Source organism: Rhamphochromis longiceps, linkage group LG3, assembly GCF_057381845.1.
Source record: "Rhamphochromis longiceps isolate RC_006_pf linkage group LG3, R_longiceps_female_GT1.1, whole genome shotgun sequence".
Taxonomy (NCBI): Eukaryota; Metazoa; Chordata; class Actinopteri; order Cichliformes; family Cichlidae; genus Rhamphochromis; species Rhamphochromis longiceps.
In genome coordinates, this window is record NC_140559.1 from 6,597,845 (window position 1) to 6,623,385 (window position 25,541).

Here is a 25,541-nt window from a genome sequence, read left to right on the forward strand (position 1 = left end):
CTCATAACAATAAATAAACATAAAACAACAAATGTCTCACGTTTTGTTGTTGCAGCAAAATGTTGTCCTGCTTGAAATTCCGTCTCCACCGTTGCTCGATGCTGCGTGTACAGAGCAGGTAGTGCGACAATAGAAAAATAGTTGCGGGACGGCACTGTGTAGCGTTTGTCTAGGGTGTTGATCGTTTTCCTAAATCCCTCGTTTTGCACAGTGTTGATGGAGCCATATCTTTGGTCAGGTGATAAGTGATAGCCTCCGTAATGTCTTTGTGCCTGCGGGAGTTCGACGTGTATAGGGAAGCGCTGTATAAGGTTCCCGTTATTGATGTTTGGGTGGTTGACCGGGACGGATTTTCTCCTGTCACTTTCTCGTCATCCCTGACGTGCCCTCCGTTGTTTTTTCCCTGCTAATTTTAGCATCACACGGCACAGCTTCTGTATCACGTGGTATAAGGCTCCGCCCTTGTCATTTGTTGAGCAGGAAGAGTGAGCGCTTGTTTTCATGCAGAGTACGTCCCGGATCAAAATGTGAAGTTTTACAAATCACCACTTCTTTAGTGAATATCATTTCAGTCTCAGACAATCTCGTTTCTCTTACAGAGGTTGAATGCACCTTCTGCGGATGGCGGTACCACACAGTGTGCGTGGACTTCCCCTGCACAGAAGGCAACTACAAATGCTGTGAATGCTAAATAAACAGAAACAAATGATCCCTGTTGTCTTTGCTTGATGATTGGTTTGAGTCTTGACAATCCACATTGCTGGCGTTGCATCTTTCAATGGCAGCAATGGCAGGTATCAGTGCTCAAACCTTTTGTGTTTGTTTCCAACAAGTTGCCCACCTCGGGAAACAAAAATGTGTTCTTTTACTTGTCAGATGAACATATGAGACACTTTGACTCTTCAGTGCAGTGTGGAGCCTAACAAAGATCTGTTTTGTGTCCCAGCTGATCAGCAGGAGGAGGAGAGTCTGACGGAGCAGCAGAGGAACATTTTCAGCTACTTGGACTCAGCTCAGCCACTACAGAGGAAACAATGAGCTCAACACAGAAGGTGACAGACAGAGCAGGACCATATGACCAAAGATATTTATCACCATATACATTTGAACATTTGCCATAACGATGTAGCTGACGATATAATTGACACCAGACAAAATACTTTACAGCTGCACAACTTTATTAAAAACCCATCAATGTATTTTCACTGAAACAAGCAGCTGTTGTTTATGTGCATTAAAGTTATATAAAAATGTAACAGTGCAAATGCAAATTCCTCGCTGACAGTTTAACCAAAAGGCGTTTCCAGTGGAAACTGGCCGACACATCCTGAGCATAACCATGTATAATATCCACTAAACTTCAGAAGAGGTTATACAGTCGTGGCCAAAAGGTTTGAGAATTGCATAACTATTGGAACCTGGAGAAGTTGCTGCTTAAGTTTTTATAATAGCATTTTGCCTGCACTCCAGAATGTTATGAGGAGTGATCAGATGAACTGCATCGTCCTTCTTTGCCATGAAAACTAACTTAATCCCCAAAAAGCCTTACCACTGCATTTCATTGCTGTCATCAAAGGACCTGCTGAGACCATTTCAGTGATCGTCTTCTTAACTCAGGTGAGAATGTTGGCGAGCACGAGGCTGGAGATCATCATGGCTGTATCCCGATTCAGGTTCTGCAGCTTTAAAGTCCTCAAGGGCCGCGTACTCAAAGACCGCTAAGGCCGAAGTGCGAGGTTCGTAGGCTCGTGAAATGGGACGTCTAGCCTCCGTCGCGCTGCCCAGGTTGCCTAGCAACCATGATACTAACAGCTGGAAACGTTTCATACAGCTTTGTTTGACAGAAATGAAGGAGAACATATTTAGTTCATTTGTTTCTACATGAGCTCTGTGTGATTTGATGAGTATCTGAGGCTGAGACCACAGGACTGTGAAACATGATTGTTGGGCTTCATTTCTGTGCTGCTGGCTCTTCCTCCTCCTCTTCCTCACACACTGCTGAATTTGTTCTGGTGGATCATCAGGGCTGCAAAGCCTCACAGATGATGTGCAGCAGTGGGTCCCTCAGTCTGTCCTCACTCTGGACACTTGCAGTCGTCACACATGGAAATCAAATGTGTGATAAGCTGCAGGATTCAAACACAAGTGTAACTTATAAACACATGTTCATACTTTTATTCCACAATCAGAGAGAAAGAAACAGAGAGAGAGTGCAGGACAGACAGACAGGTGACAGTCTCAGGTGTACACACTGCTACACAACAGCACCAGAGAAGCAGGATTTAGTGTTTGTGTTATTACGAGTGTAAACAAGAAGAGTTCCAGATGGTGCAGTGGACACATGTGTGACTGCTGTGATTAAAGCATCTTTCTTTCAGCTTAACGAGTGAACCGTCAGCTCGTTCAAACACACGTTAAAGTGCGTTTGGCTCGACACCACCGAACAGAGGCAGCAATATAACACAGCTAACATTAACAGTCAAAGTCAACTTTATTTGTCAATTCTACCACATGTACAGGACATACAGAGAATAGAAATTTCGTTACTCTCAAACCCTAGATGAAATAGCAAAAGAACATTTAAATATAAGAGAGTGATTAAGAAATGCAAGTAAAATAATTAAAAAGTAAAAATTTAAATAAATACAATACGATTATACCAAGAAAGCTATACAATATACAATATACAATAGTCAAGTAAGGGTAAATGACATTGAGTGTAAACCAGGCAGAGTAGTGCAAATAGGCAAATAGTGCAACTGGAGATTTAGTAATGTACGGTAAGAGATAGTGTAACACAAAGTCTTATGAGGTAATGGCAGTCCACTGCTCCACAAAGTGACTGGTAACTGGTGCAGGCCAGTGAGTGAGTCAGAGAGTGTGTGTGTGTGTGTGTGACAGAGTTCAGTGAGACCATGGAGGAGAGAGGGGAGAGGGGGCAGAATCGGGAGGGAGTTAAGCTTCCTGACAGCCTGATGGATGAAGCTGTCCTTCAGTCTGCTGGTCCTGGCCTGGAGACTCCACAGTCTCCTCCCTGACGGCAGCAGCTTGAAGAAGCTTTGCATTGGGTGCGTGGGATCAGCCGCTATGCAAAGGGCTTTTTTAGTGAGACGGGTGCTGTAAATGTCCTGGAGGGAGGGGAGAGAGACACCAATGATCCTCTCTGCAGCTCTCACTATGCGTTGGAGGGTTCTATGACAGGACGCATTGCAGGCTCCAAACCACACAGTGATGCAGCTCGACAGGACGCTCTCGATGGTGCCTCTGTAGAAAGTGTACATGATGGGGGCTGGTGCTCCTGCTCTTCTTAGTTTGCGGAGAAAGAAGAGACGCTGCTGTGATTTCTTGGCCAGTGCTGTGGTGTTGTACGTCCAGGAGAGATCCTCTGTGATGTGCACACCCAAGAACTTGGTGCTGCTCACTCTCTCCACAGACGCTCCGTCAATGGTCAGAGGAGCATGTTGGGTGTGCATTCTCCTGAAGTCCACAACAATCTCCTTCGTCTTCTCCACATTCAGAGAGAGATTGTTGTCAGCACACCACGTGGCCAGGCATCTCACCTCACTTCTGTAGTCGGTCTCATCCCTGTTGCTAATGAGACCCACCACCGTTGTGTCGTCCGCAAACTTGATGAAGAGGTTGGAGCTGTATGATGGAGTGCAGTCATGGGTCAGCAGAGTGAAGAGGAGGGGGCTCAGCACGCATCCCTGCAGGGCCCCCGTGTTTAAAATGATGGTGCTGGATGTATTACTGCCGACCCGTACTGCTTGAGGTCTTCCGGTGAGGAAATCCAACAGCCAGTTGCACAGTGAGGTGTTGAGCCCCAGCTGGACCAGTTTTTGAGTGAGCTGTTGGGGGATTATAGTGTTGAATGCTGAACTGAAATCTATGAACAGCATTCGAGTGGAGTGCAGTGGAGATGGCATCATCGGTTGAGCGGTTGGGCCGATACGCAAACTGGAAGGGATCCAGGGAGGGGGGCAGGACAGTCCTGATGTGTTGCATGACTAGTCGTTCGAAGCACTTCATCAGGATGGGAGTAAGTGCAACAGGACGGTAGTCATTAAAGCAGGAGGGAGATGACTTTTTTGGAACCGGAATGATTGTGGTGGCTTTAAAACATGTGGGGACGACAGCCTGGATGAGTGATATGTTGAAGATGTCTGTGAAGACATCAGTGAGTTCCACTGCACAGTCTCTCAGTACACGACCAGGAATGTTGTCAGGACCCGGAGCTTTACGTGCATTGATCCTGCTGAGGGATCTCCTCACGCTGTCCGGGGACAGAGTCATCACCTGGTCACCAGGAGGGGGTGGGGTCTTCTGTGCAGTGGTGCTGTTTTGGACTTCAAAGCGAGCAAAGAAAGTGTTCAGCTCGTTCAGCAGGGGGATAGTGCTATCACAGGTCTGTGGTGGTGCAGTGAATCCTGCTTGTGCCGTGATGTTCAGGACTGCAAACCGAGCAGCATCACTGACTTTCAGCTTGTTGTGTTTGTGGATATATGACTGACTTTAATTATCCACAAAATCATCACATTCTCTGTCAGATGAAGGTCGACTATTGAACGGCGTATATTTTAAAGGCTTTAAAAGCAAGTTAACGCTGAAAGTACAAACATCACTAATGTCACATAACTCTGCCGACAAGGCATAGCTATGGCTATGAAATGCTCTTTGTGTATCACTTCTTCATTATGAAAGATGTCATTAATGCACTAGTAATGTCTCATCTGGAGTATTGTTCAATCATTTGGTCAGCAGCTAATAAGACAGATCTTAACAGACTTCAGTTAGTCCAGAATAAGGCGTCCAGATGTGTGAAGATGTTCATACTATACTAATATTGATCAAATGCATAATAACCTTTCTTGGCTTCCTGTACAGGCTAAAATATTCTCTGGCTTACTTGTAGTTCTAAAGAAAGCAATTCTGTTAAACACACCACATTTATTCTGCTCATATTACACAGTTTTCAACAAGCTGCAATTTAGTAAATGCTCGAGTTAAAAGTAACGTTTTGTAAAACTGTTACATTTAGAGCAACTTTTAAGTGGAATAAGTTGCCTTAAAAAATTAGAGAATTATTCAAAACTTCAATGAACACTTAAAAGCCGATTTACAGAGCTTTCAGTTGTTGTAAATATTGTAAGACATGATTTGTTTTTGAAATTTGTGTAATGTGCCTCAATGTTATTGATATTATTATTATTATTATTGATTGCTTATATTTGAACAATTGTGAAACCTCACTGTGGATGTAAGAGTGAAATTATGTGGATATCTTGAATCCACTTTATTGTGTAATATTTTATGTGAGTATTTGACGGAAGACGAGCAACATCTGTTGTGGAAGCTAACGGGGTTCCTTTAGAATAAACAAACATAGGATTTATTATCACTGAATAATTCTGTATAAATCTATACAAATTATAGAAATATGTAATAGGAAACAACAAAATAATCTAAATTATAAAATAATGTGTGTGTGTGTGTGTGTGTGTGTGTGTGTGTGTGTGTGTGTGTGTGTGTGTGTGTGTGTGTGTGTGTGTGTGTGTGTGTGTGTGTGTGTGTACAATCAGGAGGGATGGGCATGATTTTAGTGTTTGAACAGTCATGAATTATCTTTAACAGCAGGTTGGATGTAATGTGTTAGAACTACCAGCAGGTGGGGATAAGAGACCTTTAAGGTGTTTGGTGCCACGCTCCACCTTCAGGTTTAAAACTAGTGTTAATGGAGTTTGAAGGTTGAGTTTGTTCCACGACTGCATTTCACTCACTGCCTCTGTTTGTATCTCTGTCACTGCAGGACCAACATGGAGCCAGAAGTCAGCGCTCTCAGGAGGCCGACAAACCTCACAGAAGAAAGGGAGAGAAAAAACACACCTGTGACGAGTGTGGGAAGGGTTTTACTGTGAGGGCTTCACTAAAACAGCATCAGGTCATCCACACTGGAGAGAGACCGTTCAGCTGTGACTTGTGTGGAAAGTCTTTTTCCTTCAAGCGTTCCCTAAAACAACACCAACTCATCCACAGTGGAGTTAAAGCGTACAGCTGTGATCAGTGTGGCAGAGCTTTTACTCAAAGTAGCCACTTACAGAGGCATCTAGTTACCCACTCTGGAATTAAGGCATACAGCTGTGACGAGTGTGGGAAGGGTTTTACTGTGAGGGCTAAACTAAAACAGCATCAGGTCATCCACACTGGAGAGAGACCGTTCAGCTGTGACTTGTGTGGAAATTCTTTTTCCAGGAAGGGTTCCCTAAAAAAACACCAACTCATCCACAGTGGAGTTAAAGCGTACAGCTGTGATCAGTGTGGCAGAGCTTTTACTCACAGTAGCCACTTACAGAAGCATCTAGTTACCCACTCTGGAATTAAGGCATACAGCTGTGACATCTGTGGAAAAACTTTCAGCCGGAGAGAGAGCCGAAATACACACCTACGCATTCACACCAGACATGATGTGTACTGCTGTGAACAGTGTGGCAAGAGCTTCAGGAATCTCAGTTCATACTCTGAACACAAACGATCCCACGTTACTAATAAACTGTTTCACTGTTACCAATGTGCCCAAACATTCACCTCATTGTCTGCTCTGTGCAAACATCAGCGCGATCACTCAGGGCTGAAATCACTCCCATCACTGGATCACAGTGAATCTGAAGACACAGAAAGATCCTCTGGTTTCTGTGTCAGACTCAAAAAGCTTGAGATCAGGCTCCACAGAGTTCAGATAGAATCATTTAAACTTGTGTTGAACTGAACTGGTTGCTGGGATGAACTTCTACATAATACAGATCTACATGGGATCTTCTTTTCTGTTGTTTTACTGAGTCAGTTTTGTCCTTTTTTCTCTGTCCTGGTTTTGCTCGTCTGTAAATGATTGAAACTCAGTCAAATAGTTTATTGTTCTCCAGCAAAACGTTTTGGAAACTCATGTTTAACCTTTAAAACTCTGACATGTTTTAGCACACAAGGCTTCATCGGGGAGTTCACTCATGATTGGACCATGAGAACAAAGGTTTTTAGTTCTTTCAAAGAGAGTCTTGGAGATGTTTGATGTTTCTGTTTTTTCTACATAAAGGAATAAACTATTTTTCTTGCTTCATGTAGTGTGGAAGTTTTTAATGTGTCTTCATCTGTTATGTTCTTGAATGTGTTCACGTGAAGATGGTATAAATAAACTCTTGTCAGAGATTTACAGTTATCAAACAGTTAGGTGAATAAACAACACTGAGACACTTGGAGACGGTTAACGTGCTGCACGGGTGAGGGCTCAGAGAGGACTCACACCGAGCTGCAGTAGTCGTTTATTATTTATAGCAGGGTGAAACAAGCATAGCAGTTTCCTCTAATTTTGCATATATGTGTGTGTGTGTGTGTGTGTGTGTCTAAGTTCGTATAAATGTCATAGGGTGAACTTCCTCTTTCTATAAACAGAGCGAGTAGTACATTTTGTTCTTTTCCTATTAAGAGTAAAATATGAACATACTTTAATGCAACATCTTCCTCCTAGCGTTTTTCCCGCTTGGTTGCAGGGTCCGCTTTTCTGCAAAGTCGTCTCCACTTGGGTCGATCAAGGGCGTCGGTCAGATCGACTTCGATCTTCTTCACGTCGTCCTTGATTCGGTCCATCCATCTCCGCTTTGGTCTGCCTCTAGGTCGACGTCCTTGGGGGCTGAGCCGCAGTGCTGTTCTCACCACTGAGTTCTCATCGCTCCGTACCACATGTCCGTACCACCGCAGCCTCGCTTCTTGCATCTTATCTGTGATTGGCGCGACTCCCATCCTCTTTCTAACGTCGGTGTTCATGACGTGGTCCCATTGTGTCAGGCCTAGGCACCATCGCAGCATCCGCATTTCCATCGCGTGGAGGGCTTGTTCGTGCTTTGCGGTGGCTGGCCAGCACTCGGATCCATAGAGGGCGACAGGGCGCACTACACTCTTGTAGATCTTTGACTTGAGGCGATTGGGCATTCTTCGGTCACACAGGACGCCGGTGACTTGGCGCCATTTCATCCACGCTGCGTTGATCCTGGCTCGTACATCTAGTAGGATATCGCCGTCATTGCTGATCATCGATCCGAGGTATTTGAAATGAGGTACTTTCGCCAGATCTTCTCCATCGACGCTGATCGTACCGTCGGTCTGGGGGCCAGCCTCTAAGTATTCGGTCTTGTTGGTGTTAAGCCTCAGGCCGAAGTCAGCTAGGCGAGTCTTCCACTGCTGCGTTTGATATTGCAGTTCTATTCGCGATTCATCAGCCAGGAAGACATCGTCGGCGTAGAGAAGTGTCCAGGGATGGGGTGACTGGAGATCCGCCGTCACAGTGTCCATGCAAAGGATGAAGAGCAGCGGGGAGAGTGCCGAGCCTTGGTGGACGCCCACATTGATGTTAAAGGGCGACGATGTTCCCACTGGGCTTCTGACCACGCTGATGACTTGTCGGTAGAGGAGCTTTGTCCAGTTGACGTAGGCTTCAGGAACTCCATGTGATCGCAGGGAGTGCCAGATAAGGTCGTGTGGGACACGGTCAAACGCCTTTTCCAAGTCGAGGAAGGTCATGTGGATGGTCTTGGACTTCTCTCGGTGCTTCTCCAAAAGCAGGCGGGCAGCATGGATGGCGTCCATCGTGCCACGCCCCCTGATGAAGCCACATTGGTTGGGCGTTAAGTTGACGATTTCTCGCATCCTGGCGTCGATGATCCGTTCGAAAACCTTCATGGTATGGCTTAGGAGTCGGATCGGGCGGTAGTTGGAGCATTCAGCCACATCGCCTTTCCCTTTCCAGATGGGCACCGTTATGCTGGTTGACCAGGCTGCTGGGACGGTCCCGTCTCTGATGATGCTATTGAACAGGCTGGCGAGGACTAAGGCGCCTTGGCGCCCGAGCAGTTTCCAGACTTCGGCTGGTATATCGTCTGGTCCGGTCGCTTTGCCATTCTTCATATTTTTAACGGCTGTTTCCACTTCCTTGATGGTGATTGGCGGGACAGGTCCTGGGACGGGCGGGGCACTGTGGATTGGCTGGTGAGGGAACTCCACGTTGCAGATATCGGAGAAATACTCGCTCCAGCGATTGAGGATGGCGGGCGGGTCGCGGAGGGTTTGATGGTTAGCATCCTTAATGTGTTTGACCTGGCCAATATCCTGTGTTGCTCGATGGCGGCTACTGGCAAGGCGGTAGATTTTGTTCGCTCCTCCGGGCGTGTCCAACTCTTCATACAGTTGGTCATAGTGCGATGCCTTTGCCGCTGCTACCGCCTTCTTTGCGGCCGATCGTAGGGCCCTGTATTGCTGGTAGTCGCCATCGCTGCGGGATTGAAGCCACACTTTGAGTGCCGACTTCTTTTCCTTGATGGTTTGCTGCACGCTATCATTCCACCACCATACTTGCTTGTCGATGAAGTGCTTCCCTGGTTTCGTCGCCCCAAGGGTGTTGCCTGCTGCGTCACGTATTTGACTGGCGACGTTCTCCCAAGCCTTGTCCACTGGCTCATTGGAGTCCACGTTGAGGTGTTCAAGGGCGTCTATAAGCTGCTGTTTGCACTCAGAGAGGCGCCACCACTTGATCTTCTCCACCGTCATGGTTGGTGTTCTTCGTCGTCGTTGGCCAAGGTTGAGTCGGAGATCCATCACAAGTAGCCGATGTTGAGGGCCAATATGGGTTGATGGTATGACTTTTACGTTCGTGACTAGGCTGAGATGGGGTCTTCGGACTAGCCAGTAGTCGATTTGGGTGTCTCTGCCGCCGCTGGAGTACATGATGAGGTGTGCCGGCTTCTTTTTAAAGAAGGTGTTAGTCACGGCAAGATCGTGGGCCTCTGCGTAGTCCAGTACCCGGCAACCGTCGTCGTTTCTGGTCCCAAATCCTTGGCCGCCATGGAATCGGTGATATCCGTCTCTCCCCTTGCCTACATGTCCATTTAGGTCGCCACCTACCGCCACATGTTCCTCAGGGCTAATCGTTTGCAGGTGGTCGTCGAGGGCGCGCCAGAATTCTGTCTTCTCCTCGTCGGGGCAGTTGGTCTGTGGTGCATAGCAGGAGATAATCCGTAGGACGGTCGGGTCGGCGTCGATCTTCACTGACATGATGCGATCCGATATGCGGGTAACTTCGACCACGTTGTCCCGGAGCTTTTGACTCACCACTATGCCCACTCCATTCTGGGCCCGGTTGCCATTGTAGAAAAGCTTAAAGCCTTCTCCAATGTCCCGTGCCTTCGCTCCCTTCCACTTGGTTTCTTGAATGCACGCGATGTCGATGCGGCGGGTTTTGAGGGCATCAGCCAATTCTCGACTTCTTCCGGTCATTGTTCCGATGTTCAGGGTTCCAAGGCGGATTTGGGCTTGCTTCTTCAGCCCACTCTGTCTATGAGCAGGTAGTTTAATGCAACATAAAACTCATAAAAGCGTTTCTTCTTTAACATCCCCTCCTGATGTTAATATTTTTCACTTAATCATACTTTATTATCAGCCAACAATCACTTGCTTATAACATTTTCAATTGTAGCATCATTCAGTATGTGTGTGTGTGTTTCTATACTAAATCGTCACAGGTGTGTTTTTTCTCTCCCTTTCTTCTGTGAGGTTTGTCAGTCCAACATAGGTAATTACTGTGGCCTGTACCATTTTGTCAATCATGGATCTTATGCATGGTAGGATACATGTAGAAAACAAGCACAATAATAGAAGCAGAACTCCTATCACTACGAGTCCTTTTATCACGAGGGTCTTCCAGCTGCCACTCAGCAGCCAGGTCAGCCAGTCCTCATTGTTCGTGACATAGTCTTGTTGCTGCGCATTACTCAGTTGTCGCAACTTGTCTAGGGCGGTGGTCATGGTCAAGGAGTGCACGTTGTCCGGGATATAGGTGCAACAAGTGGTGTTGAATAAGACACAGAGGCCCCCTCTCTCAGCGAGAATCATGTCCAGGGCGACCCTGTGTTGCATGACCACTATTCTGATCGCGTCGATTTCCTCATTCTGAGCCTTATTCATCTTTGTTGAGCTGTTCAGGAAAAGTCCAAATCGGTAGTCAAGAGTCTCAATTCTTAACGTGTTTTTTCCAGTTCCGACCCATGGGAACAGTGAGTGCAGGACCTTCTGTCCGGTGGTCCACAACTTGAACTCCGCTGGTACATCACTGCCCCAGATTGGGTCATGGGGTTGCACGTCATCAGTGTTCCTCTTGCGTCGTGGTTGGTTCTGATGGAATACTCTGAAGGTGTGGTCTGACACTAAAATTGGGGCGCAGAGTCCGGTACAAGAAAAGCTCACAACTAAGACAAAACTGCTCCTGCAAGGAAAGCTCACTGTTATGCATGCAAGGTGATCAGCTCTAGGTGAGAAGACATTTAAATCTCACACTTGTTCTGCTGCATTTTTGAAGCTCAATTCCAGGAACAGATCGCAGGGTTCATTTTTATATACACTGCAACTGCCATGAGGACAGGGCCGTTTTTTTGTTGTTGTTTGTTTTTCCTTTTGCTCTGTGCAGCATTTTGGCAGCATTTTTAAATTTCTCTTTGTATTTTTTCTTTCTTTTACTAGTGAAGAGATGTAGCGTGAACAGTTATACAGTCTAAATATCCCATCTGGGTCGTGTGAAATGGTGTTTTCAGTTTCATTCAGTTGAAGTAAAGAATGTTGAATATTTCTTTTTTTCTTTTTTTTTTCTTTTTTTTTTTTTAATAAATAGGACAGGGGGAATGAATGAGAGAAAGAGGGGGAGAGAAAGAAAGAAAACCAAAGGGGAGAAGAGACGGTGAGAAGGGGGGGGAAGAGAGAGAAAAAAAAAAGAACTCCTGGGTCACCTGTATGGAGAAAAAAAAAAAAACAAACAAAAAAAACAAACAGAGGAGACAGCAAACAACAAAGAGCAACATAATAATAGAGAAAACAAAGCACCATCACAATAAACTAGCTAGTCATAGATATCAATATTTACTAAATAATAAACGATATTGTGCAGCACGCAAGAATGTTGAATATTTCTAAGTGTGCTGTTTTGAACCAACATGTCACAGTATGATCAGTGCTGTAATTTTTGACAGTCACTGTATCAATGTTATTTTTGCATCTCTTGAATAAAGGTTTTGACCTGCAAGTGCTAATTTCTTTAGTTATTGGGGTAAAATGGGTAATGTTAATAGGAAGGTGTTTGCCAATTCAGTAACCTAATTTAATGTTAATGGAAACTAACATTATCTCAAATTGTTTAGTTATAATTGTTGTTTAACTGAATCTTGATTTTTGATCTTGATTTGTTCTTTCCCAACATTTTTCAAAAGAAACAGTCTAATTTCTTTGCTGTGATTGATTCCAGAGAACACGGAAGAACTGACATTATTTAACTGTTGATTTATGTAGATTCAGTGGAGGAGTAATGTCAGTTTAATTCTTTACCTACTGTCAATGCAGTGAAATTAGACATTTTGTTTTGAAAGGTTACTAGTGGATGCCAGCAACCATCTTGGAAGAGAACAATATAATCTGTTATAAGGCCTCCATTTGAAAATTGTGTATTTGATACTAGAATATAATAGCAAAATGTAATTTGAAGATAACATGTAGTATTTAAGTGACCAAGTACACTGAAAAAACTAATCAGTGGGATAAACATAAAAAAAATTATTGTAATCGGTTGCACGAAATTAAGTTATGTTTGGTTAACCTTAGTTTTTTATGTTATACCTGCACACATTTTTCTGGTAACACGAACATGACTTTTTTATGTTGTTGTTATGTTTTTCCATTCCGGTCAAATATTTATAGAAACCACTTGTTTATCAGACATGAACTTTTTGTGTTAATTGTATTGGACTACTATGTGTTATATTGACAAGATTATTTTATGGTAATCTTATTTTATTTTATAACAAATTTCTAATATATAATATATAATCTAATATTAAGGCTGATCTTACTGTATGTACTGTACACTTTCTCTTCAATCAAAGAAATAAGCAAAACATTTTTGAACAATGACCTGTATTTTTGAAAATACTACACAGTTGTAACAATGGACTTTCAATTCAGGCTTCCAAAATATACATGAGTCATATTTGTACAATGCATCTCTTGAAAAACATTCCACAACATTCCTCAAAGTTATCTGCTGTAACCTGAATTCAACATTGTGGGGCCTTATGACATCGCGCTTATGTAAAAAATAGTTTTTTAAATGTAAGAGCCATAAGGTAATATGGCAACAGGGGTGTAATTATTAAAATGACACAAAGAAGAGACTTAAAATAACATTATAACCCACAGGCACAAAACCAAGAGACCTAAACTGATTAGTATTGGCTTGCTTCTATCACTAAACATCATAATCAGTAATACTAGACAATGCAATCTGTTTGTAGTGGTGCACCTTGGGAAAAAAATTGCAAACTGGTGAAATTGGTGCAAGGCACCATTTCCATTGAGAAAAATGGACATTCAAAGTTTGAGGGTTTTTTTTTAAAGAGCCGTGGCTTGAAAAGTGAAAACTGCAGTAATAAAGGCCCCAAGTTGAAAAGTGCCAGAAAAATAAGTTTCACTATGTCCTGCAACTTTACCAGTGCTGGCTTAAAAGAAAGGATGGTACATATTCGAAGAGGTAAACATGTTGTTCCCACATCATAACTGGAAAACTGTTCAATCGTACAGTCTGGTCCTGAAAACCTGGGCCGCCTTTGAAAGGCTGTTCCTTTTGAGCTCCATAACCAGTTTCTATAATACCTCGAAGGTATACTTTTCCAGTGGGTAGGTGAGGTTCAAAGTGTACATTAGTCCAAACAGCATTGCAGCTGCTAGGGTACAGTTATCCAAATCCTGCCAGACTCTGGCCTTCAAGGACTATCCTGATGTCCTCAAGGCTGCCATTGGCATCTCTTGACTTTATGATGTAAATTCCCATGGTTGTTTCCTTATTAGATCGTTGGATAATGGCTTCATCTGTGGCCTAGAAAATGCAGAATTCCAAAATTTAATTAAACAGAACACTGGTCAAAGAACATTATACCAAATCTTATTTTAATCTGTGTCACTATTCCAAAAAATGTTAACATTAACACATTAGGTGAACAAAAATGGATTCATTACAGCATGTGATTTGAGTCCTCAGAATGCTTAAAAAGGTAATGCATGAAGTGAAATCTCCATGCAAAGAAGCAGAATACTGTCAGAGCACAGAGAGGTGTTCAACTATGAACTCCACACATAGTTCTAATGCAGGTAAAAGAAAAAGAAAAAAACCGCACCCATGGTAAATTGTGAAAATCCCAGGTGATTTTCAACATACTCCTGGCATAGAGTGACAAGCAGCATTTTGTTAAAATTATTATTTTCCCTAAAGTGTATACACAAATTAATTTTTTTCTTACCTGGGCCGTGGGCTCCAGAATGTTCTGAAGTCTTCTTCCTATTTGTCCTCATCGCCTTTTGAAGACCTTTATTAGTTTGTCAGATAGCACATCTATCTGCGAGAGTAATCTGGACTGCAGTGGCATGGTGGTAATGCGCTTAAACTCTGCATTTATCTAAAAAGAGAAGTTGTCACATAAAAATGCTGTCAAAATCTCAAATCTCACAAGGTTACATCCACACAAAGTTGTTATTTTTTGTCATATTACTATTTATTAGCTGTGGGTCCCACACTGAAAAAAGAAAATAGTTGAACCAACTTAATTGAATTATTTCAATTGGTAACACCAAATTTAATTAAGTTCCTTGAAATGAAGTTAATACATTAGATTAACACAACTGATTTAAGTTACATGTACTTAATAAATTAATTGTTGTCAAATAAACATTTTGCATTAATCCAACTTAAAATTAAGACATTTCAACTTAAAGTTTTCAGTTTTTCCAACCCAATAATTTGCATAACCCAAAAGTAAAATATTGCTCTTTGCTAACCTAATAATGTGGTTTAGTGTAAATTACTTTTTGTAGTGACTCTAAAATGAAATTTTAGTTTGTTTAATAAAGCTTAAATCAAAATTTTAAGTTGGCTGAAAATATTTTTCAAAAAATTCAAAATCCAATGTTTTGTTTTTTTTTTTAAATGCTTTATTGTATAAATGTAATAAAGTATTACCTTTATGGCAACCAACACAGCTTTTGGTCAAACACATTACACATTTGTCCTTTTTAAAACACATATGCACAAAATGCAAGTAACGCTTAGTAGGACCACAAAGTTGTCATCAAAGTGTAAAGTGCAACACAGTATTACACAAATATCAATCTCAACACATATAGTGTCAACTATGAAAAAGTGCCCCAAGAGTATTCAGAAACTGTCAATGAATAAATATCTGAACAGTGTAGCTGACCAATGGGGATGAAAAAATATAAACACTCCTTTAGAGTTTTAGAATGTCACAACAGTTTGTTGTATAACTGAGCACATCAAACCTGAAATGCAACATTTCCCTTGAAACGAAGGCAAATATGTCTGAAAAAAAAAAATAAAATAAAATAAAAATACCATACAAAGTATGTATAAAAGCACATTAAATTAGGGTTTGAGGTCTCTTGGAGCATAAAAAAGGCCCAACATCCAAAAGAGACTACATATTTTACATGCTATATGTCCAAACACAGTTGTTCCTTCGCATTATGGCACAAGGCCATTTGTTGGTCATTGTTCTGTGCCATTACTGGGAGCTTTGAAGTTTGATATACAGATTTTGGACTTTGGGGGACATCTTGTGCTGATCAAGCTGCATGAAGATTTTTTGGAGCACTTCAAAAGTGAAGCGAAAGGGTTTTGGATAAGCTAGGTTGAGTGCATAGATCAAACCTAGAAGCAGGGCACAAGCTGAGGCAACCGAAGTTAGTTCATGCAACACTTCCACACCCTCAATGACAATGCCAATGTCTTCAGGTGGCTCCTGCAGTCCCTCCCCCTCCTTCCGAATCACATACACTGCCATGGTGACCTCCTCCAGGTCCCTCTGAACATCATCTGCTCCACAGTCCTACAGAGGGGTACAAGACACAAACACAAATCATCATTAGCCTCACTTCTTACTGTGATTAAGTGTTTGGGTGATGTACCAATATGTGTTATGTGCTGGGCTATTTCTTGGCTGGGTGTCATCACACACCAGAAACAGCAGAGAGAGGTGTATCAATCTGACTCTAATCAAATTGTAAGCAAGAAAGATAAGATTTCCCAACATGTCAAACTATTCCTTTGAACTTAAATAATCAAGTAAGCCCGTCTTACTTAAAACAAAGTCAATCCAATATGTAATGTGTTGTTGCTGGGAATTACATAATGTCCAATATGGTCATGATAATAAATACATGTCAGCAATCCAACTATGGTTCACGTGTTATGTTTGTTCTAACAGTTAACTTTTTTTGTGTCCCTTTGACAAGATGTTCTGACAAACTGTTGAAACTTACAAGGTATTCCTTGATCAGGCCATCTGCATCTTCTCCCAGGAAGATGGTGAGGGCTTTCAGCACACATTCCCTCCGATGATTAATGTCCACTGTCTAGAACAACAAATGTTGATTAATTTTAAACTCTAAATTTCATAAGACAGACATCCTTACTCTTATTGCTTAACTTACATGTACTTTATTTAAAAACAGTAATTCACAAGCCCAGAGATTCATTACAAAAAGAAAAGGGGATGAGTTCAGTGGTGTATTTTTTGAGTCGCTAAAAACATTCATGCATATGAAAGCCATGATTAGCATTGGCCTGCCCATATTGTCTTTATGAAGGATTCAGATATATTTTGACAGCCCTCTTAGTTACGAAGTATCTTGTTTGATGGTACAGATTTACCTGGTCCAATGTGTCCATGATGTTCGCAATCTTTTGGCGTGTTGCTCCTCCTTTGGCACGTATGACTTTGATCAGCTGACTTGAGTGCATGTCTAACTGGGCCATGAACTTCCACTCAAGAGGAACAGCCATGAGCCTCTGGAACTCTGTATTTATCTAAAAACAAAACACAAATGACAGTAGATATTGTATTATGGAACAAAATGCTGAAACTGATTGTATGCCAAAATGTCTATATCCCAAAAAGTACAACATATATGGGAATTCAAAATGTAAATTCTTTCATTAAGTTCAGTGTTATAAAATCTCAACCACATCAAGTTATGACCGATTCATGAAAGTTAACTGCAATAAATCCTGAAGCATACAGACTTCGATCACTTCAGTTCCATTCTTACCTCTTTCTGTGTGAAGAGTGCAGGCCATCTGTCCTTCAGTTCCTGAATGCTTGGTTCTTGGTTTACCACCTCATGTCGTCTGTAGGCAAACGTGTTAGCCATTTTGTCTGCGATGACCCTTTCATTGTCCCTTATCCCGATCTCTGTCAGAAGTTCTAGTCTCACTTTTTCCATGCTGTCCAGAGTCTCACCAGTAGGAAAGGATGGATAAAAGTTAGCTTCAGAACGTTTTGGCTTCTTCACTTTTTTAGCAGGGAAAGCATCTGTAGTAGCTTTAGATTTCAGTGAGTTTACACACAGCTCTGGACACCCCTGTAATTTGAGCTGGGTCCTGTAGTTTGCCATTTTGTACTTCAGTCGTTGTTTCCAACCGTAGCAGCCATTGAATGATCCAGGTTCTTTCAAACATGGGTGCTTTTTGATAAGGGCCTCTGCAGCTGCGCAGAAATGTGCATCCTCTGGATAGGCCTTGTAACGGTAAATTTCTTCTGCAACTCTTTTCAGGATATCAGACAGCATTCGGGCGCTTAAAGTCAACATTTTTTGGCTCACACGGTACTCAGTATTCCCCCTCTCTAGCTGTAGCTCTGTGTCATATGAAAATTGGGGAATTGCAAAGTCTTCTGGCCACTGTTGTGTTCGAGATGACATAGATTCAGGGGATGAGAGGATAATTGTGTCATTTGATGCCACCGAAATACCGTCATCAGACTCAAATGAAAGAGACAGAGATGAAGTGGACTGATCGGCACTGATCAAAGGTGGATTTGTTTGCTGGTGGATCACTTTGATTGTCCCCAAATTCCGAAGTTCGGTGGTAGAATTCAGATTGAAGAAGTCGTTGCCAAAGTCTTGGTCCATGTATTGCAGTCTGAAGTTACCTTTTAACCCAAAGGTAGTCTTTATCGTGCTGAGAAGGTCTTCAAGTGACTCTGGGATGCCATTTGGAAGAGTCAGCTTTTCAATGTTGTTCTCTCCTAAAATCACCTTCAGTCTTGCAGGTGTTGAACCAGCCATGGTGGTCTGAGAACAAAGCACAAGCACAGTTAGTGAGGATCAACATGTAAACCACTGACATTTCCAATTAGGAGAATTTAATGTCAAACTAGAGGAAAAGAGAGAAGGCAAAGAGAGGAGGAAAGGGGAGGAGAAAATGAAGAGGAGAGGTGGAGATCAGCTGAGGCAGCGAGGAGAGAAGGCAAACCGAAGAGGAGAGGGGAGGAGAAGAGAGATGGCGAGAATATGGAAGACATTGAAGAGAAGAGAGAAGGAGAGGAGGTGAGGAGAATATAGGAGACAACAAGGAGAGGAAAGAAGAAAAAGAGAAGAGAAGCAGAAGGGGGGAGAGCATAGGATTAGCATTCACTGACTGGAATCCAGCGACCTGCATTAAAAAAATGACATAACTGATGAATTGCCAATGACATCATCACACCACTTTGGCTTGCAGTATAAAATAAATATGTTCTGAGAACACATTAGTATTGTATGGGTCTGGGTTTTGTTTTCCCACTTAAGAAAATACTTTATCATATTTTGAGGCCTCACCCTTTAAACATGGACATATCTTTTCAAGGTGACAAGACGCATCCCTCTAATTTTATAGTCTGCCAGTGGGTAGGTATCATGCAGTTCTTGTGGCTCAACAAGTTCCACTTCTTTGCTTGGTGATGTTTTGAGATCATAAGCTCTGTAGTGTTCCATATACCATCCGCTAAGCTTTTTCAGAATGAAGATTAGTTTGTCCTGCAGTATCACCATTTGGATGATTTCACCAAACTCTGGCAGTCCTCCCAGTGAGCCGTGGATCAAGATCATCCCACACTTGTAGATTATTCCATTATATGCTACACTTTTAGCCAAGCACACATTGTCCATATCTGGAGACTTCTGTCTCAGTGCATTTGAGATGTCCTTGTTAAGAACATCAATGTGAACAGTGGAAACATCTGTTACTTCCAGTGGGGGATTGGCAAAGCTAATTGCATGCAAATGATATGCAATCTGATACTGATGTCTCTGTGAAAGGGAAAGAAGTACATTTTTGAAGCATCTGATGTTCCTTGCAACTCTTTTAAAAAAAACTATGCTTTGCTTCGAATCGCACAGTCCATAGTGCAACCAGTGGCCCAAACTTACGAATCAAGTATGGATAATGTTCCAAGTAGTGGTGCTTTGGTTTAAGATTAACATCTGGGAAAACCTCTTGAAACTTGATTCTGTGCTCGGAGATCTTAAAACCAAGATATGCAATGGAGTCCTCAGTATGAACAGGACTGACAACAAGATCAACAATGTCCTTCAAGTCTGTTAAGATGTGCCAAGCAGGCTCCTCACAGGGTACACTCTGCCCAACGAACAAAGGCAAAAATCTGATAAGACTCCAGTTCTCGTGTGCATTCCCTCCTACACTTTTTTTGGATGCAAAACTGAGAGCCACAGGATGAGGTCGATTTGTTTTGTCAGCCCACTTAAAGTTGAAAGATGATATTGCTTCATTCAATGTACATAATGTGAAATACTTTTTTTTGATTAACAAATTGAGGCAAAGCGCAAGTTCAAAAGGAACAATTCCCTCAAAAAGATCATGTACAACATCAGGTGGAAACCCAGTGGTAACATCAAAATGTGAGAGGTGCTTTGACAAAATACACTTTGATTTCACACCATAATAACTGGGCCATTTGTTTTCCTCAATAATTCGTAAATGATCTGCATGAATGTCTTTTGTTCTTAAAGTAAAGACTTCACTTCTGACTTCAATAGTCTGGAACTCTGATGTTTCTGCAGTGCAAAATCTACATACGTATGTTCCTGAGAAATTTTCAAAGAATCCAGCAATACTGTGTGCACCAAGGTTGTCGGCAACAACACACTGAACAGTGCCTTTTACTGTTCTGCCCAACTTTGACAGAAATATCCCACTCTGTTCCAAAATTACAAGATCATTAATTACAGGTTTTAACACTTTCTCATACCCATAGCACTTCAGATCATTACTTTTGATTAAGAATTACAGCCTGGGGGCAAATTACCCAAAACCCAGTACAATCCACAAATTTTATGCTTCCTCCGTGATGTACCAAGGGGATTACATATTTCGAATTCATCAATGTATAATATCAATGAAATGCTTTCCTGCTTGGACAACAGTCCATTTTCATGGAAGAAGTCACCATCGAAGATAGTTTTGTAGTGCACAGAAGTTTTTTGAGGCTGATTATCTACAGTATTCAAATTAACAGCCTGATCCAAGATTGTCTGGCAGTCAAGAATATGCTGCAAAGACTTTAAAATTGAAATATATTGGAATGACTTGTTATTTTTTCTGTCAAGTATATATTCCACTGGTTCCACTACTTTAAAGTGGCTCTTATAGTATGCTTTTCGTCTCCAAGGACTGGAAAGTGGACCTTTATCTCCAATTGCTTTTTTTACAGGGTTTGTCTCACAGAGTACACTGGCTAGCTTTTCAACAACTGACTGGTCAAATTGGCATCCGTTGTCTTGTAATACTTGGCTAATAGTCTTTTGGGTAATCGCCACAGAGACAGAACCAATCAAATAGTTTAACTCCTGCAAAAGCTCATCTACAGCTGCATTAGACACAAGAAAGATGTGTTCCAACTTAAGGAGCACTGAAGCTCAATATCCTTCTCTAAGTTTTCAGAATACCCATTGTCAAAAGCAGAATTTAAATTTACATCACTCTCTATAATTTCCACATCTGAAATATCACTGGCAACACTGGCACATGATTCATCAACAGAACTTATTCCAGGCTTAAATGTGTTCACTGTACCAGAGTGTTTTCTGTATTTATGACTTTTGAAGTTCTCATAGACATTGGTTTTATATTCACAGTTTTGGAACACACATGTTACAGTTTCCTTATTTTTAAGATGCTGATAGATATGTTGAAAATATTCTCTTTCTGTGGAGAGTTGATTATGGCCACAAATATGGCAAGTGAATTTGGATGCAGCTTTGGAGACTGCTTGTTGGGCAGGGTGATTTCTTGATAGATGGCTCAGTAGGGCGTTCCAAGTCTTGAACCTACATGCACAATTTAAATAAGTGCATGGATATGAGTGGCCTCGTCCGTAATGCCTATGAATCAGTTTGTAGTGTTTGAGCAATTCAGATCTTTTTGTTAATGTTGTCCCACAGTCCTTGCATCTCCACATGAAGCATAGCACTGGAGAAACAAAGAGACACGCTTTACTGGGTGTATATAAATAATTTGAGAAAACACAGAGGGAGAGTTGGGCAATATTACAATATATCAATATGGTGATATGAGACTAGATCTCATCTCAGCTTTTTGCCACATTGCCCAACACAAAGCGAATCATTTAAACACAAAATGTATTCATCAAATGTAGCCAGCCCTCTCTAATTAGATTTTAAAGGGATAAGTTCAAAACAAAAGTTTAAAAACAAAACCCAAATGCCCATAGGTACATTTTTTTTTTTGCAATTGTTTTATATATAAAGCCGATTCCTGTTCAGTGTAAAACTGAATTAAGTTTAAATGAGACATTACTATTTTGAACTTGCATACCTTTGTTGTTGATGAAGTGAAAGTACGCAAGTTCACAGGTAAAACGAGCTGCCTGGCACACCTCCACACAGGAATGCCCCTCTTGAAGTAGTCACAGAGCTGAGAAGAAGTTAGGTCAGAAGGTGGCGATGGGGCATCACATTTTACACCAAGCCAAAGGTTGTGGCACTGTCCAGGGTTCCAACCAGAGGTGATGTAATCTTTCTGCCATCAGCAGACACCCCTCTGGAGAGGTTGACAGGAAGGAAAGGAAGCGCTACCCAAAGTCCTAAAGATTAAAGATATGTTCGAGTTAGTCTGTCGATCTTTCATCATCTTTACAGTGTTCATCTGCATCTATGTACTTATATATGTATTCAGACACAGACCAGAAGTGTGCTAGGTCTACAAGAAATCTGATGGCTGTATTTTCTGTGTTCAATAGCGTAATCCGGTTGTTCAGTCTGACGTCACTAGCCATGTCTGGGTCTAAACTCCGCTGCAGGTCCATATATCAAACGATCACTATGGCATTACTGAGAGTTGAAAAACTGTCTAAAGTCTTTCATCTTTAATAAAATGATCAGCGTTCTGCTCTACCAGGTGTAACATTTGAGTTTAACATCCAGGCATCCATGAAAACGGAATTTATGACATTTAACAGAGTTAGAAGTTAGCAGGGAATTAGCTCGCTAGCTTCTATCTAAATACAATATAGCATGTCCTGACTGCGGGGTTTTGGAAACAAATTAAAACGTACAGCTCTGCTATCACTTCCAGCATAAATGAAGACAGAAAACTAAACAGCAGTGACGTTTGTAGGGTTACTGAAGTTGGGCTAGCTGGTATATAATGATGTGCTACATGACCGCTAGCGACACAGCTATGTTAGCATAATATAAACAAGCTAACTTTTTTTCCACTCGATAAAAGTTAATGTGAGTGTTCTCGGTGGTCAGGAACAAATGTAATCGCATGGCAGGATGCTGTAAAAGGACCAAACTTCAGCCAGGAGAACAACTGAGATAATCCATCCACAATACGAGGTTAGTCATTCATATACTGCTGCATGGGCTGGGATGTAGTTACATCGTAAGGTTTTAAAAACTGAGCTTAAATAAATGATTAGCAGTAATAAAAGCCGAGGGAGGTCAACAGTGATCACTGACTGTTTAGGAGCTTTTTGAGATCAAATAGAAGAAAATACATAAAATTAAACATGTTAACAACACAAAAGCCATATTAAACGCAGACTACTTTAGACCCGGAAGTAGGATTCGTCGCGTCATCACTGAACAACCGGATACTTTCTTCTATGATTTCTAATTTTGATTTTCTGCCGCACACCATCTCCCTCTCACACAGCTGATCCGTGCGTGTACGAGCGCTGCACGCACCCTTTCTCCTCGCCTTCTTAACGTCATGTACATTGAAAGCAATGCAAGCGGCAGTAAATGCATGCTTCCTGGAGCCACCACAGCTAAACTTTACCTCCTACATCACCCGTGGCCGTGACCGCTTGAACTATTCGCGCCGACAGGCATACTGCGAACAACCACTCGTGTATAAATGCGAGAGCATGAGGGTGCCCCCTCCAGGGGCAAGGGTACCTAGACCCGGTTTGTAGAGTACGCTTGGGGAGTGTGATTGTGTGTACAGCGTCTCTTTATGTCTGTCTCCACGTTGGTTGAGTGTGGAGTGAGTGCATATGAGAGCATGAGGGTGGGAATGGATGTTTGTGTCTGTGTGTGCCTGTATGTCTGTGTCTATATGTCAGGTTGGGTATCAGACGCCACCTCTCTGGGGACACCTCAGGCCCTCCAAGGTTTGGAGGCCTATCTCCACCCACCACCACTTCCCCTGCCGGTGGCGGACTCCCTCAGGTGTCGGTGTGTTGGTGGTTCTTTGTGTCTGGGGGTGGGCGTCCGGGTACACACCGGCTCACTCCTTGGCGGCCGCTTGTCGGGGCCTGGGGCCTGGGGCTCGCTCGGGCCCCTTTGGAGGTGGGGTGCCCCCGGCCTCTCGGCCTGGGGCTCGGTCACTCAGGCGCAGCTGGGGGCCGGCGGAGCTCACAGGCGCGTCACTGCAACTCCCCCTGACTTCTGCTCCGCGGCTGCTGGGCGAGCCCTCATCTGGGACTCTCCTCAGCTCTTACTGGAACAGTGGCGCGGCTGCCCCTCTGTTGGTCTTCCATGGTCTCTTGTGTTCTGGGGGCCTCTGGATGTCTGGAGTTTTGATCTCCTCCATACCCGCTTCACACCCTGGAGGACGGGGCTGTGGCCCCCCCACACTCCCTAGCAGATCATTACATGGAGAAACCTTTGGAATGCAAGCATGCTGATCCACACAGGTATGCACACATGGGTATTCACAGACGCGGACTAAAGCTTTCTTGGCTGCTGCCTCAAAGCACACTGTGCGCTGTCTATCTTGCGTGCTGCACAATATCGTTTATTATTTAGTAAATATTGATATCTATGACTAGCTAGTTTATTGTGATGGTGCTTTGTTTTCTCTATTATTATGTTGCTCTTTGTTGTTTGCTGTCTCCTCTGTTTGTTTTTTTTGTTTGTTTGTTTTTTTTCTCCATACAGGTGACCCAGGAGTTCTTTTTTTTCTCTCTCTCTTCCCCCCCCCTTCTCACCGTCTCTTCTCCCCTTTGGTTTTCTTTCTTTATCTCCCCCTCTTTCTCTCATTCATTCCCCCTGTCCTATTTATTAAAAAAAAAAAAAAAAAAGACAAAGGATGAACTGAAGCTCTGCCATCACGTAATATCGCATACTGCTGTTTCTGATGTCATTTAGAAAAAAAAAATAAATAAATAAATAAATAAATAAATAAATAAATGCGCGCGCACGAAGTAACGTAGTCTGAAGAGAACCGCGGCCCAGCTTGCCGCTATAATGTGCTAATGCTAATGAATAACTAACAGTAAGCCAACACCGACACACTGCATGAATACACAAGTTTAAGCTAGCGTTACGATATTAAAACAAGAGAGTACCGCCGGCAAACTACTAACTTAACCTACATGTCCAAGCACAAACTACCAACAGGTCTGACATTTCGCTAATGTTAGCAGGGCTGAATGATAGCGGTTTGGTCAGGTCAGTTTACTAAACACTTAACAAACTTAACAATACAGTTGGAATATTTTTATATCTAATACATTAAAATATGTGTTCTACATTTGACTTACCTTCAAGGACTATGGAAAAAGTAATATCTTCGTTACCTTATTGACCAAATTGTTCACGAGGTCCTGCCTGCAGCCAAGTGCCTCTCAAATTGTTGTTCTCAGCCGCAGGTAGAAAATTCTGGAGAAGGCGGAGACGTCATGACATCAGACGCACTGCGTCACGAGAAACCTAATTGATGCAGGTTGACTCTAATGAGAATAGCAGGTTACATGTGTACTGAGGGAACAACACGTAATAACAAGTTGATATACTCCACAAATGTAGATTGGCTCCACTAAAGCAGAAATCTTAATGAAACTAACTCTGAACTTTACGTAATTTCAACTACTGCTGAAATACACTTTTTAGAGTGCATTTTACCAAAGGAAAGGACGTTGCCTAATAATTATGCACACCTGATATAGGGTGTTGATGTCATTAGACCACACCCCTTCTCATTACAGAGATGCACATCACCTAATATGCTTAATTGGTAGTAGGCTTTCGAGCCTATACAGCTTGGAGTAAGACAACATGCATGAAGAGGATGATGTGGACAAAATACTCATTTGCCTAATAATTCTTCACTCCCTGTATACGATCTGCATGAAACTTAACTACTT

General features: G+C 42.4%; 1 protein-coding gene across 2 annotated transcripts; it reads right to left on the reverse strand.

Moving 5' to 3' along the window:
* Positions 1 to 15,104: 15,104 nt before the first annotated feature.
* LOC146672680 (uncharacterized) lies at positions 15,105 to 25,029 on the reverse strand. Of its 2 annotated transcripts, none has more exons than XM_085387610.1 (6): positions 24,975 to 25,029; positions 21,761 to 22,028; positions 17,197 to 18,219; positions 16,799 to 16,954; positions 16,408 to 16,500; positions 15,105 to 15,974 (listed from the first exon to the last, which is right to left on the reverse strand). In XM_085387610.1, exons 3-6 carry the CDS (start codon positions 18,211 to 18,213, stop codon positions 15,651 to 15,653), a joined length of 1,590 nt encoding a protein of 529 aa, XP_085243736.1. In that variant the 5' UTR covers positions 18,214 to 18,219; positions 21,761 to 22,028; positions 24,975 to 25,029; the 3' UTR covers positions 15,105 to 15,650. The 2 variants fall into 2 exon arrangements, with proteins under 2 accessions (XP_085243736.1, XP_085243744.1); XM_085387618.1 differs by having other exon boundaries at positions 24,939 to 25,027.
* Positions 25,030 to 25,541: the final 512 nt, after the last annotated feature.

Coding starts and splice junctions, on each gene's coding strand:
- LOC146672680 (XM_085387610.1), bottom strand. CDS start 18,213: ATGGCTGGTTCAACACCTGCAAGACTGAAGGTGATTTTAGGAGAGAAC. Junction 16,955..17,196: donor CACTCTTCACACAGAAAGAG/GTAAGAATGGAA, acceptor TTTTGTTTTTAG/ATAAATACAGAGTTCCAGAG. Junction 16,501..16,798: donor TCATGGACACATTGGACCAG/GTAAATCTGTAC, acceptor TTGTTGTTCTAG/ACAGTGGACATTAATCATCG.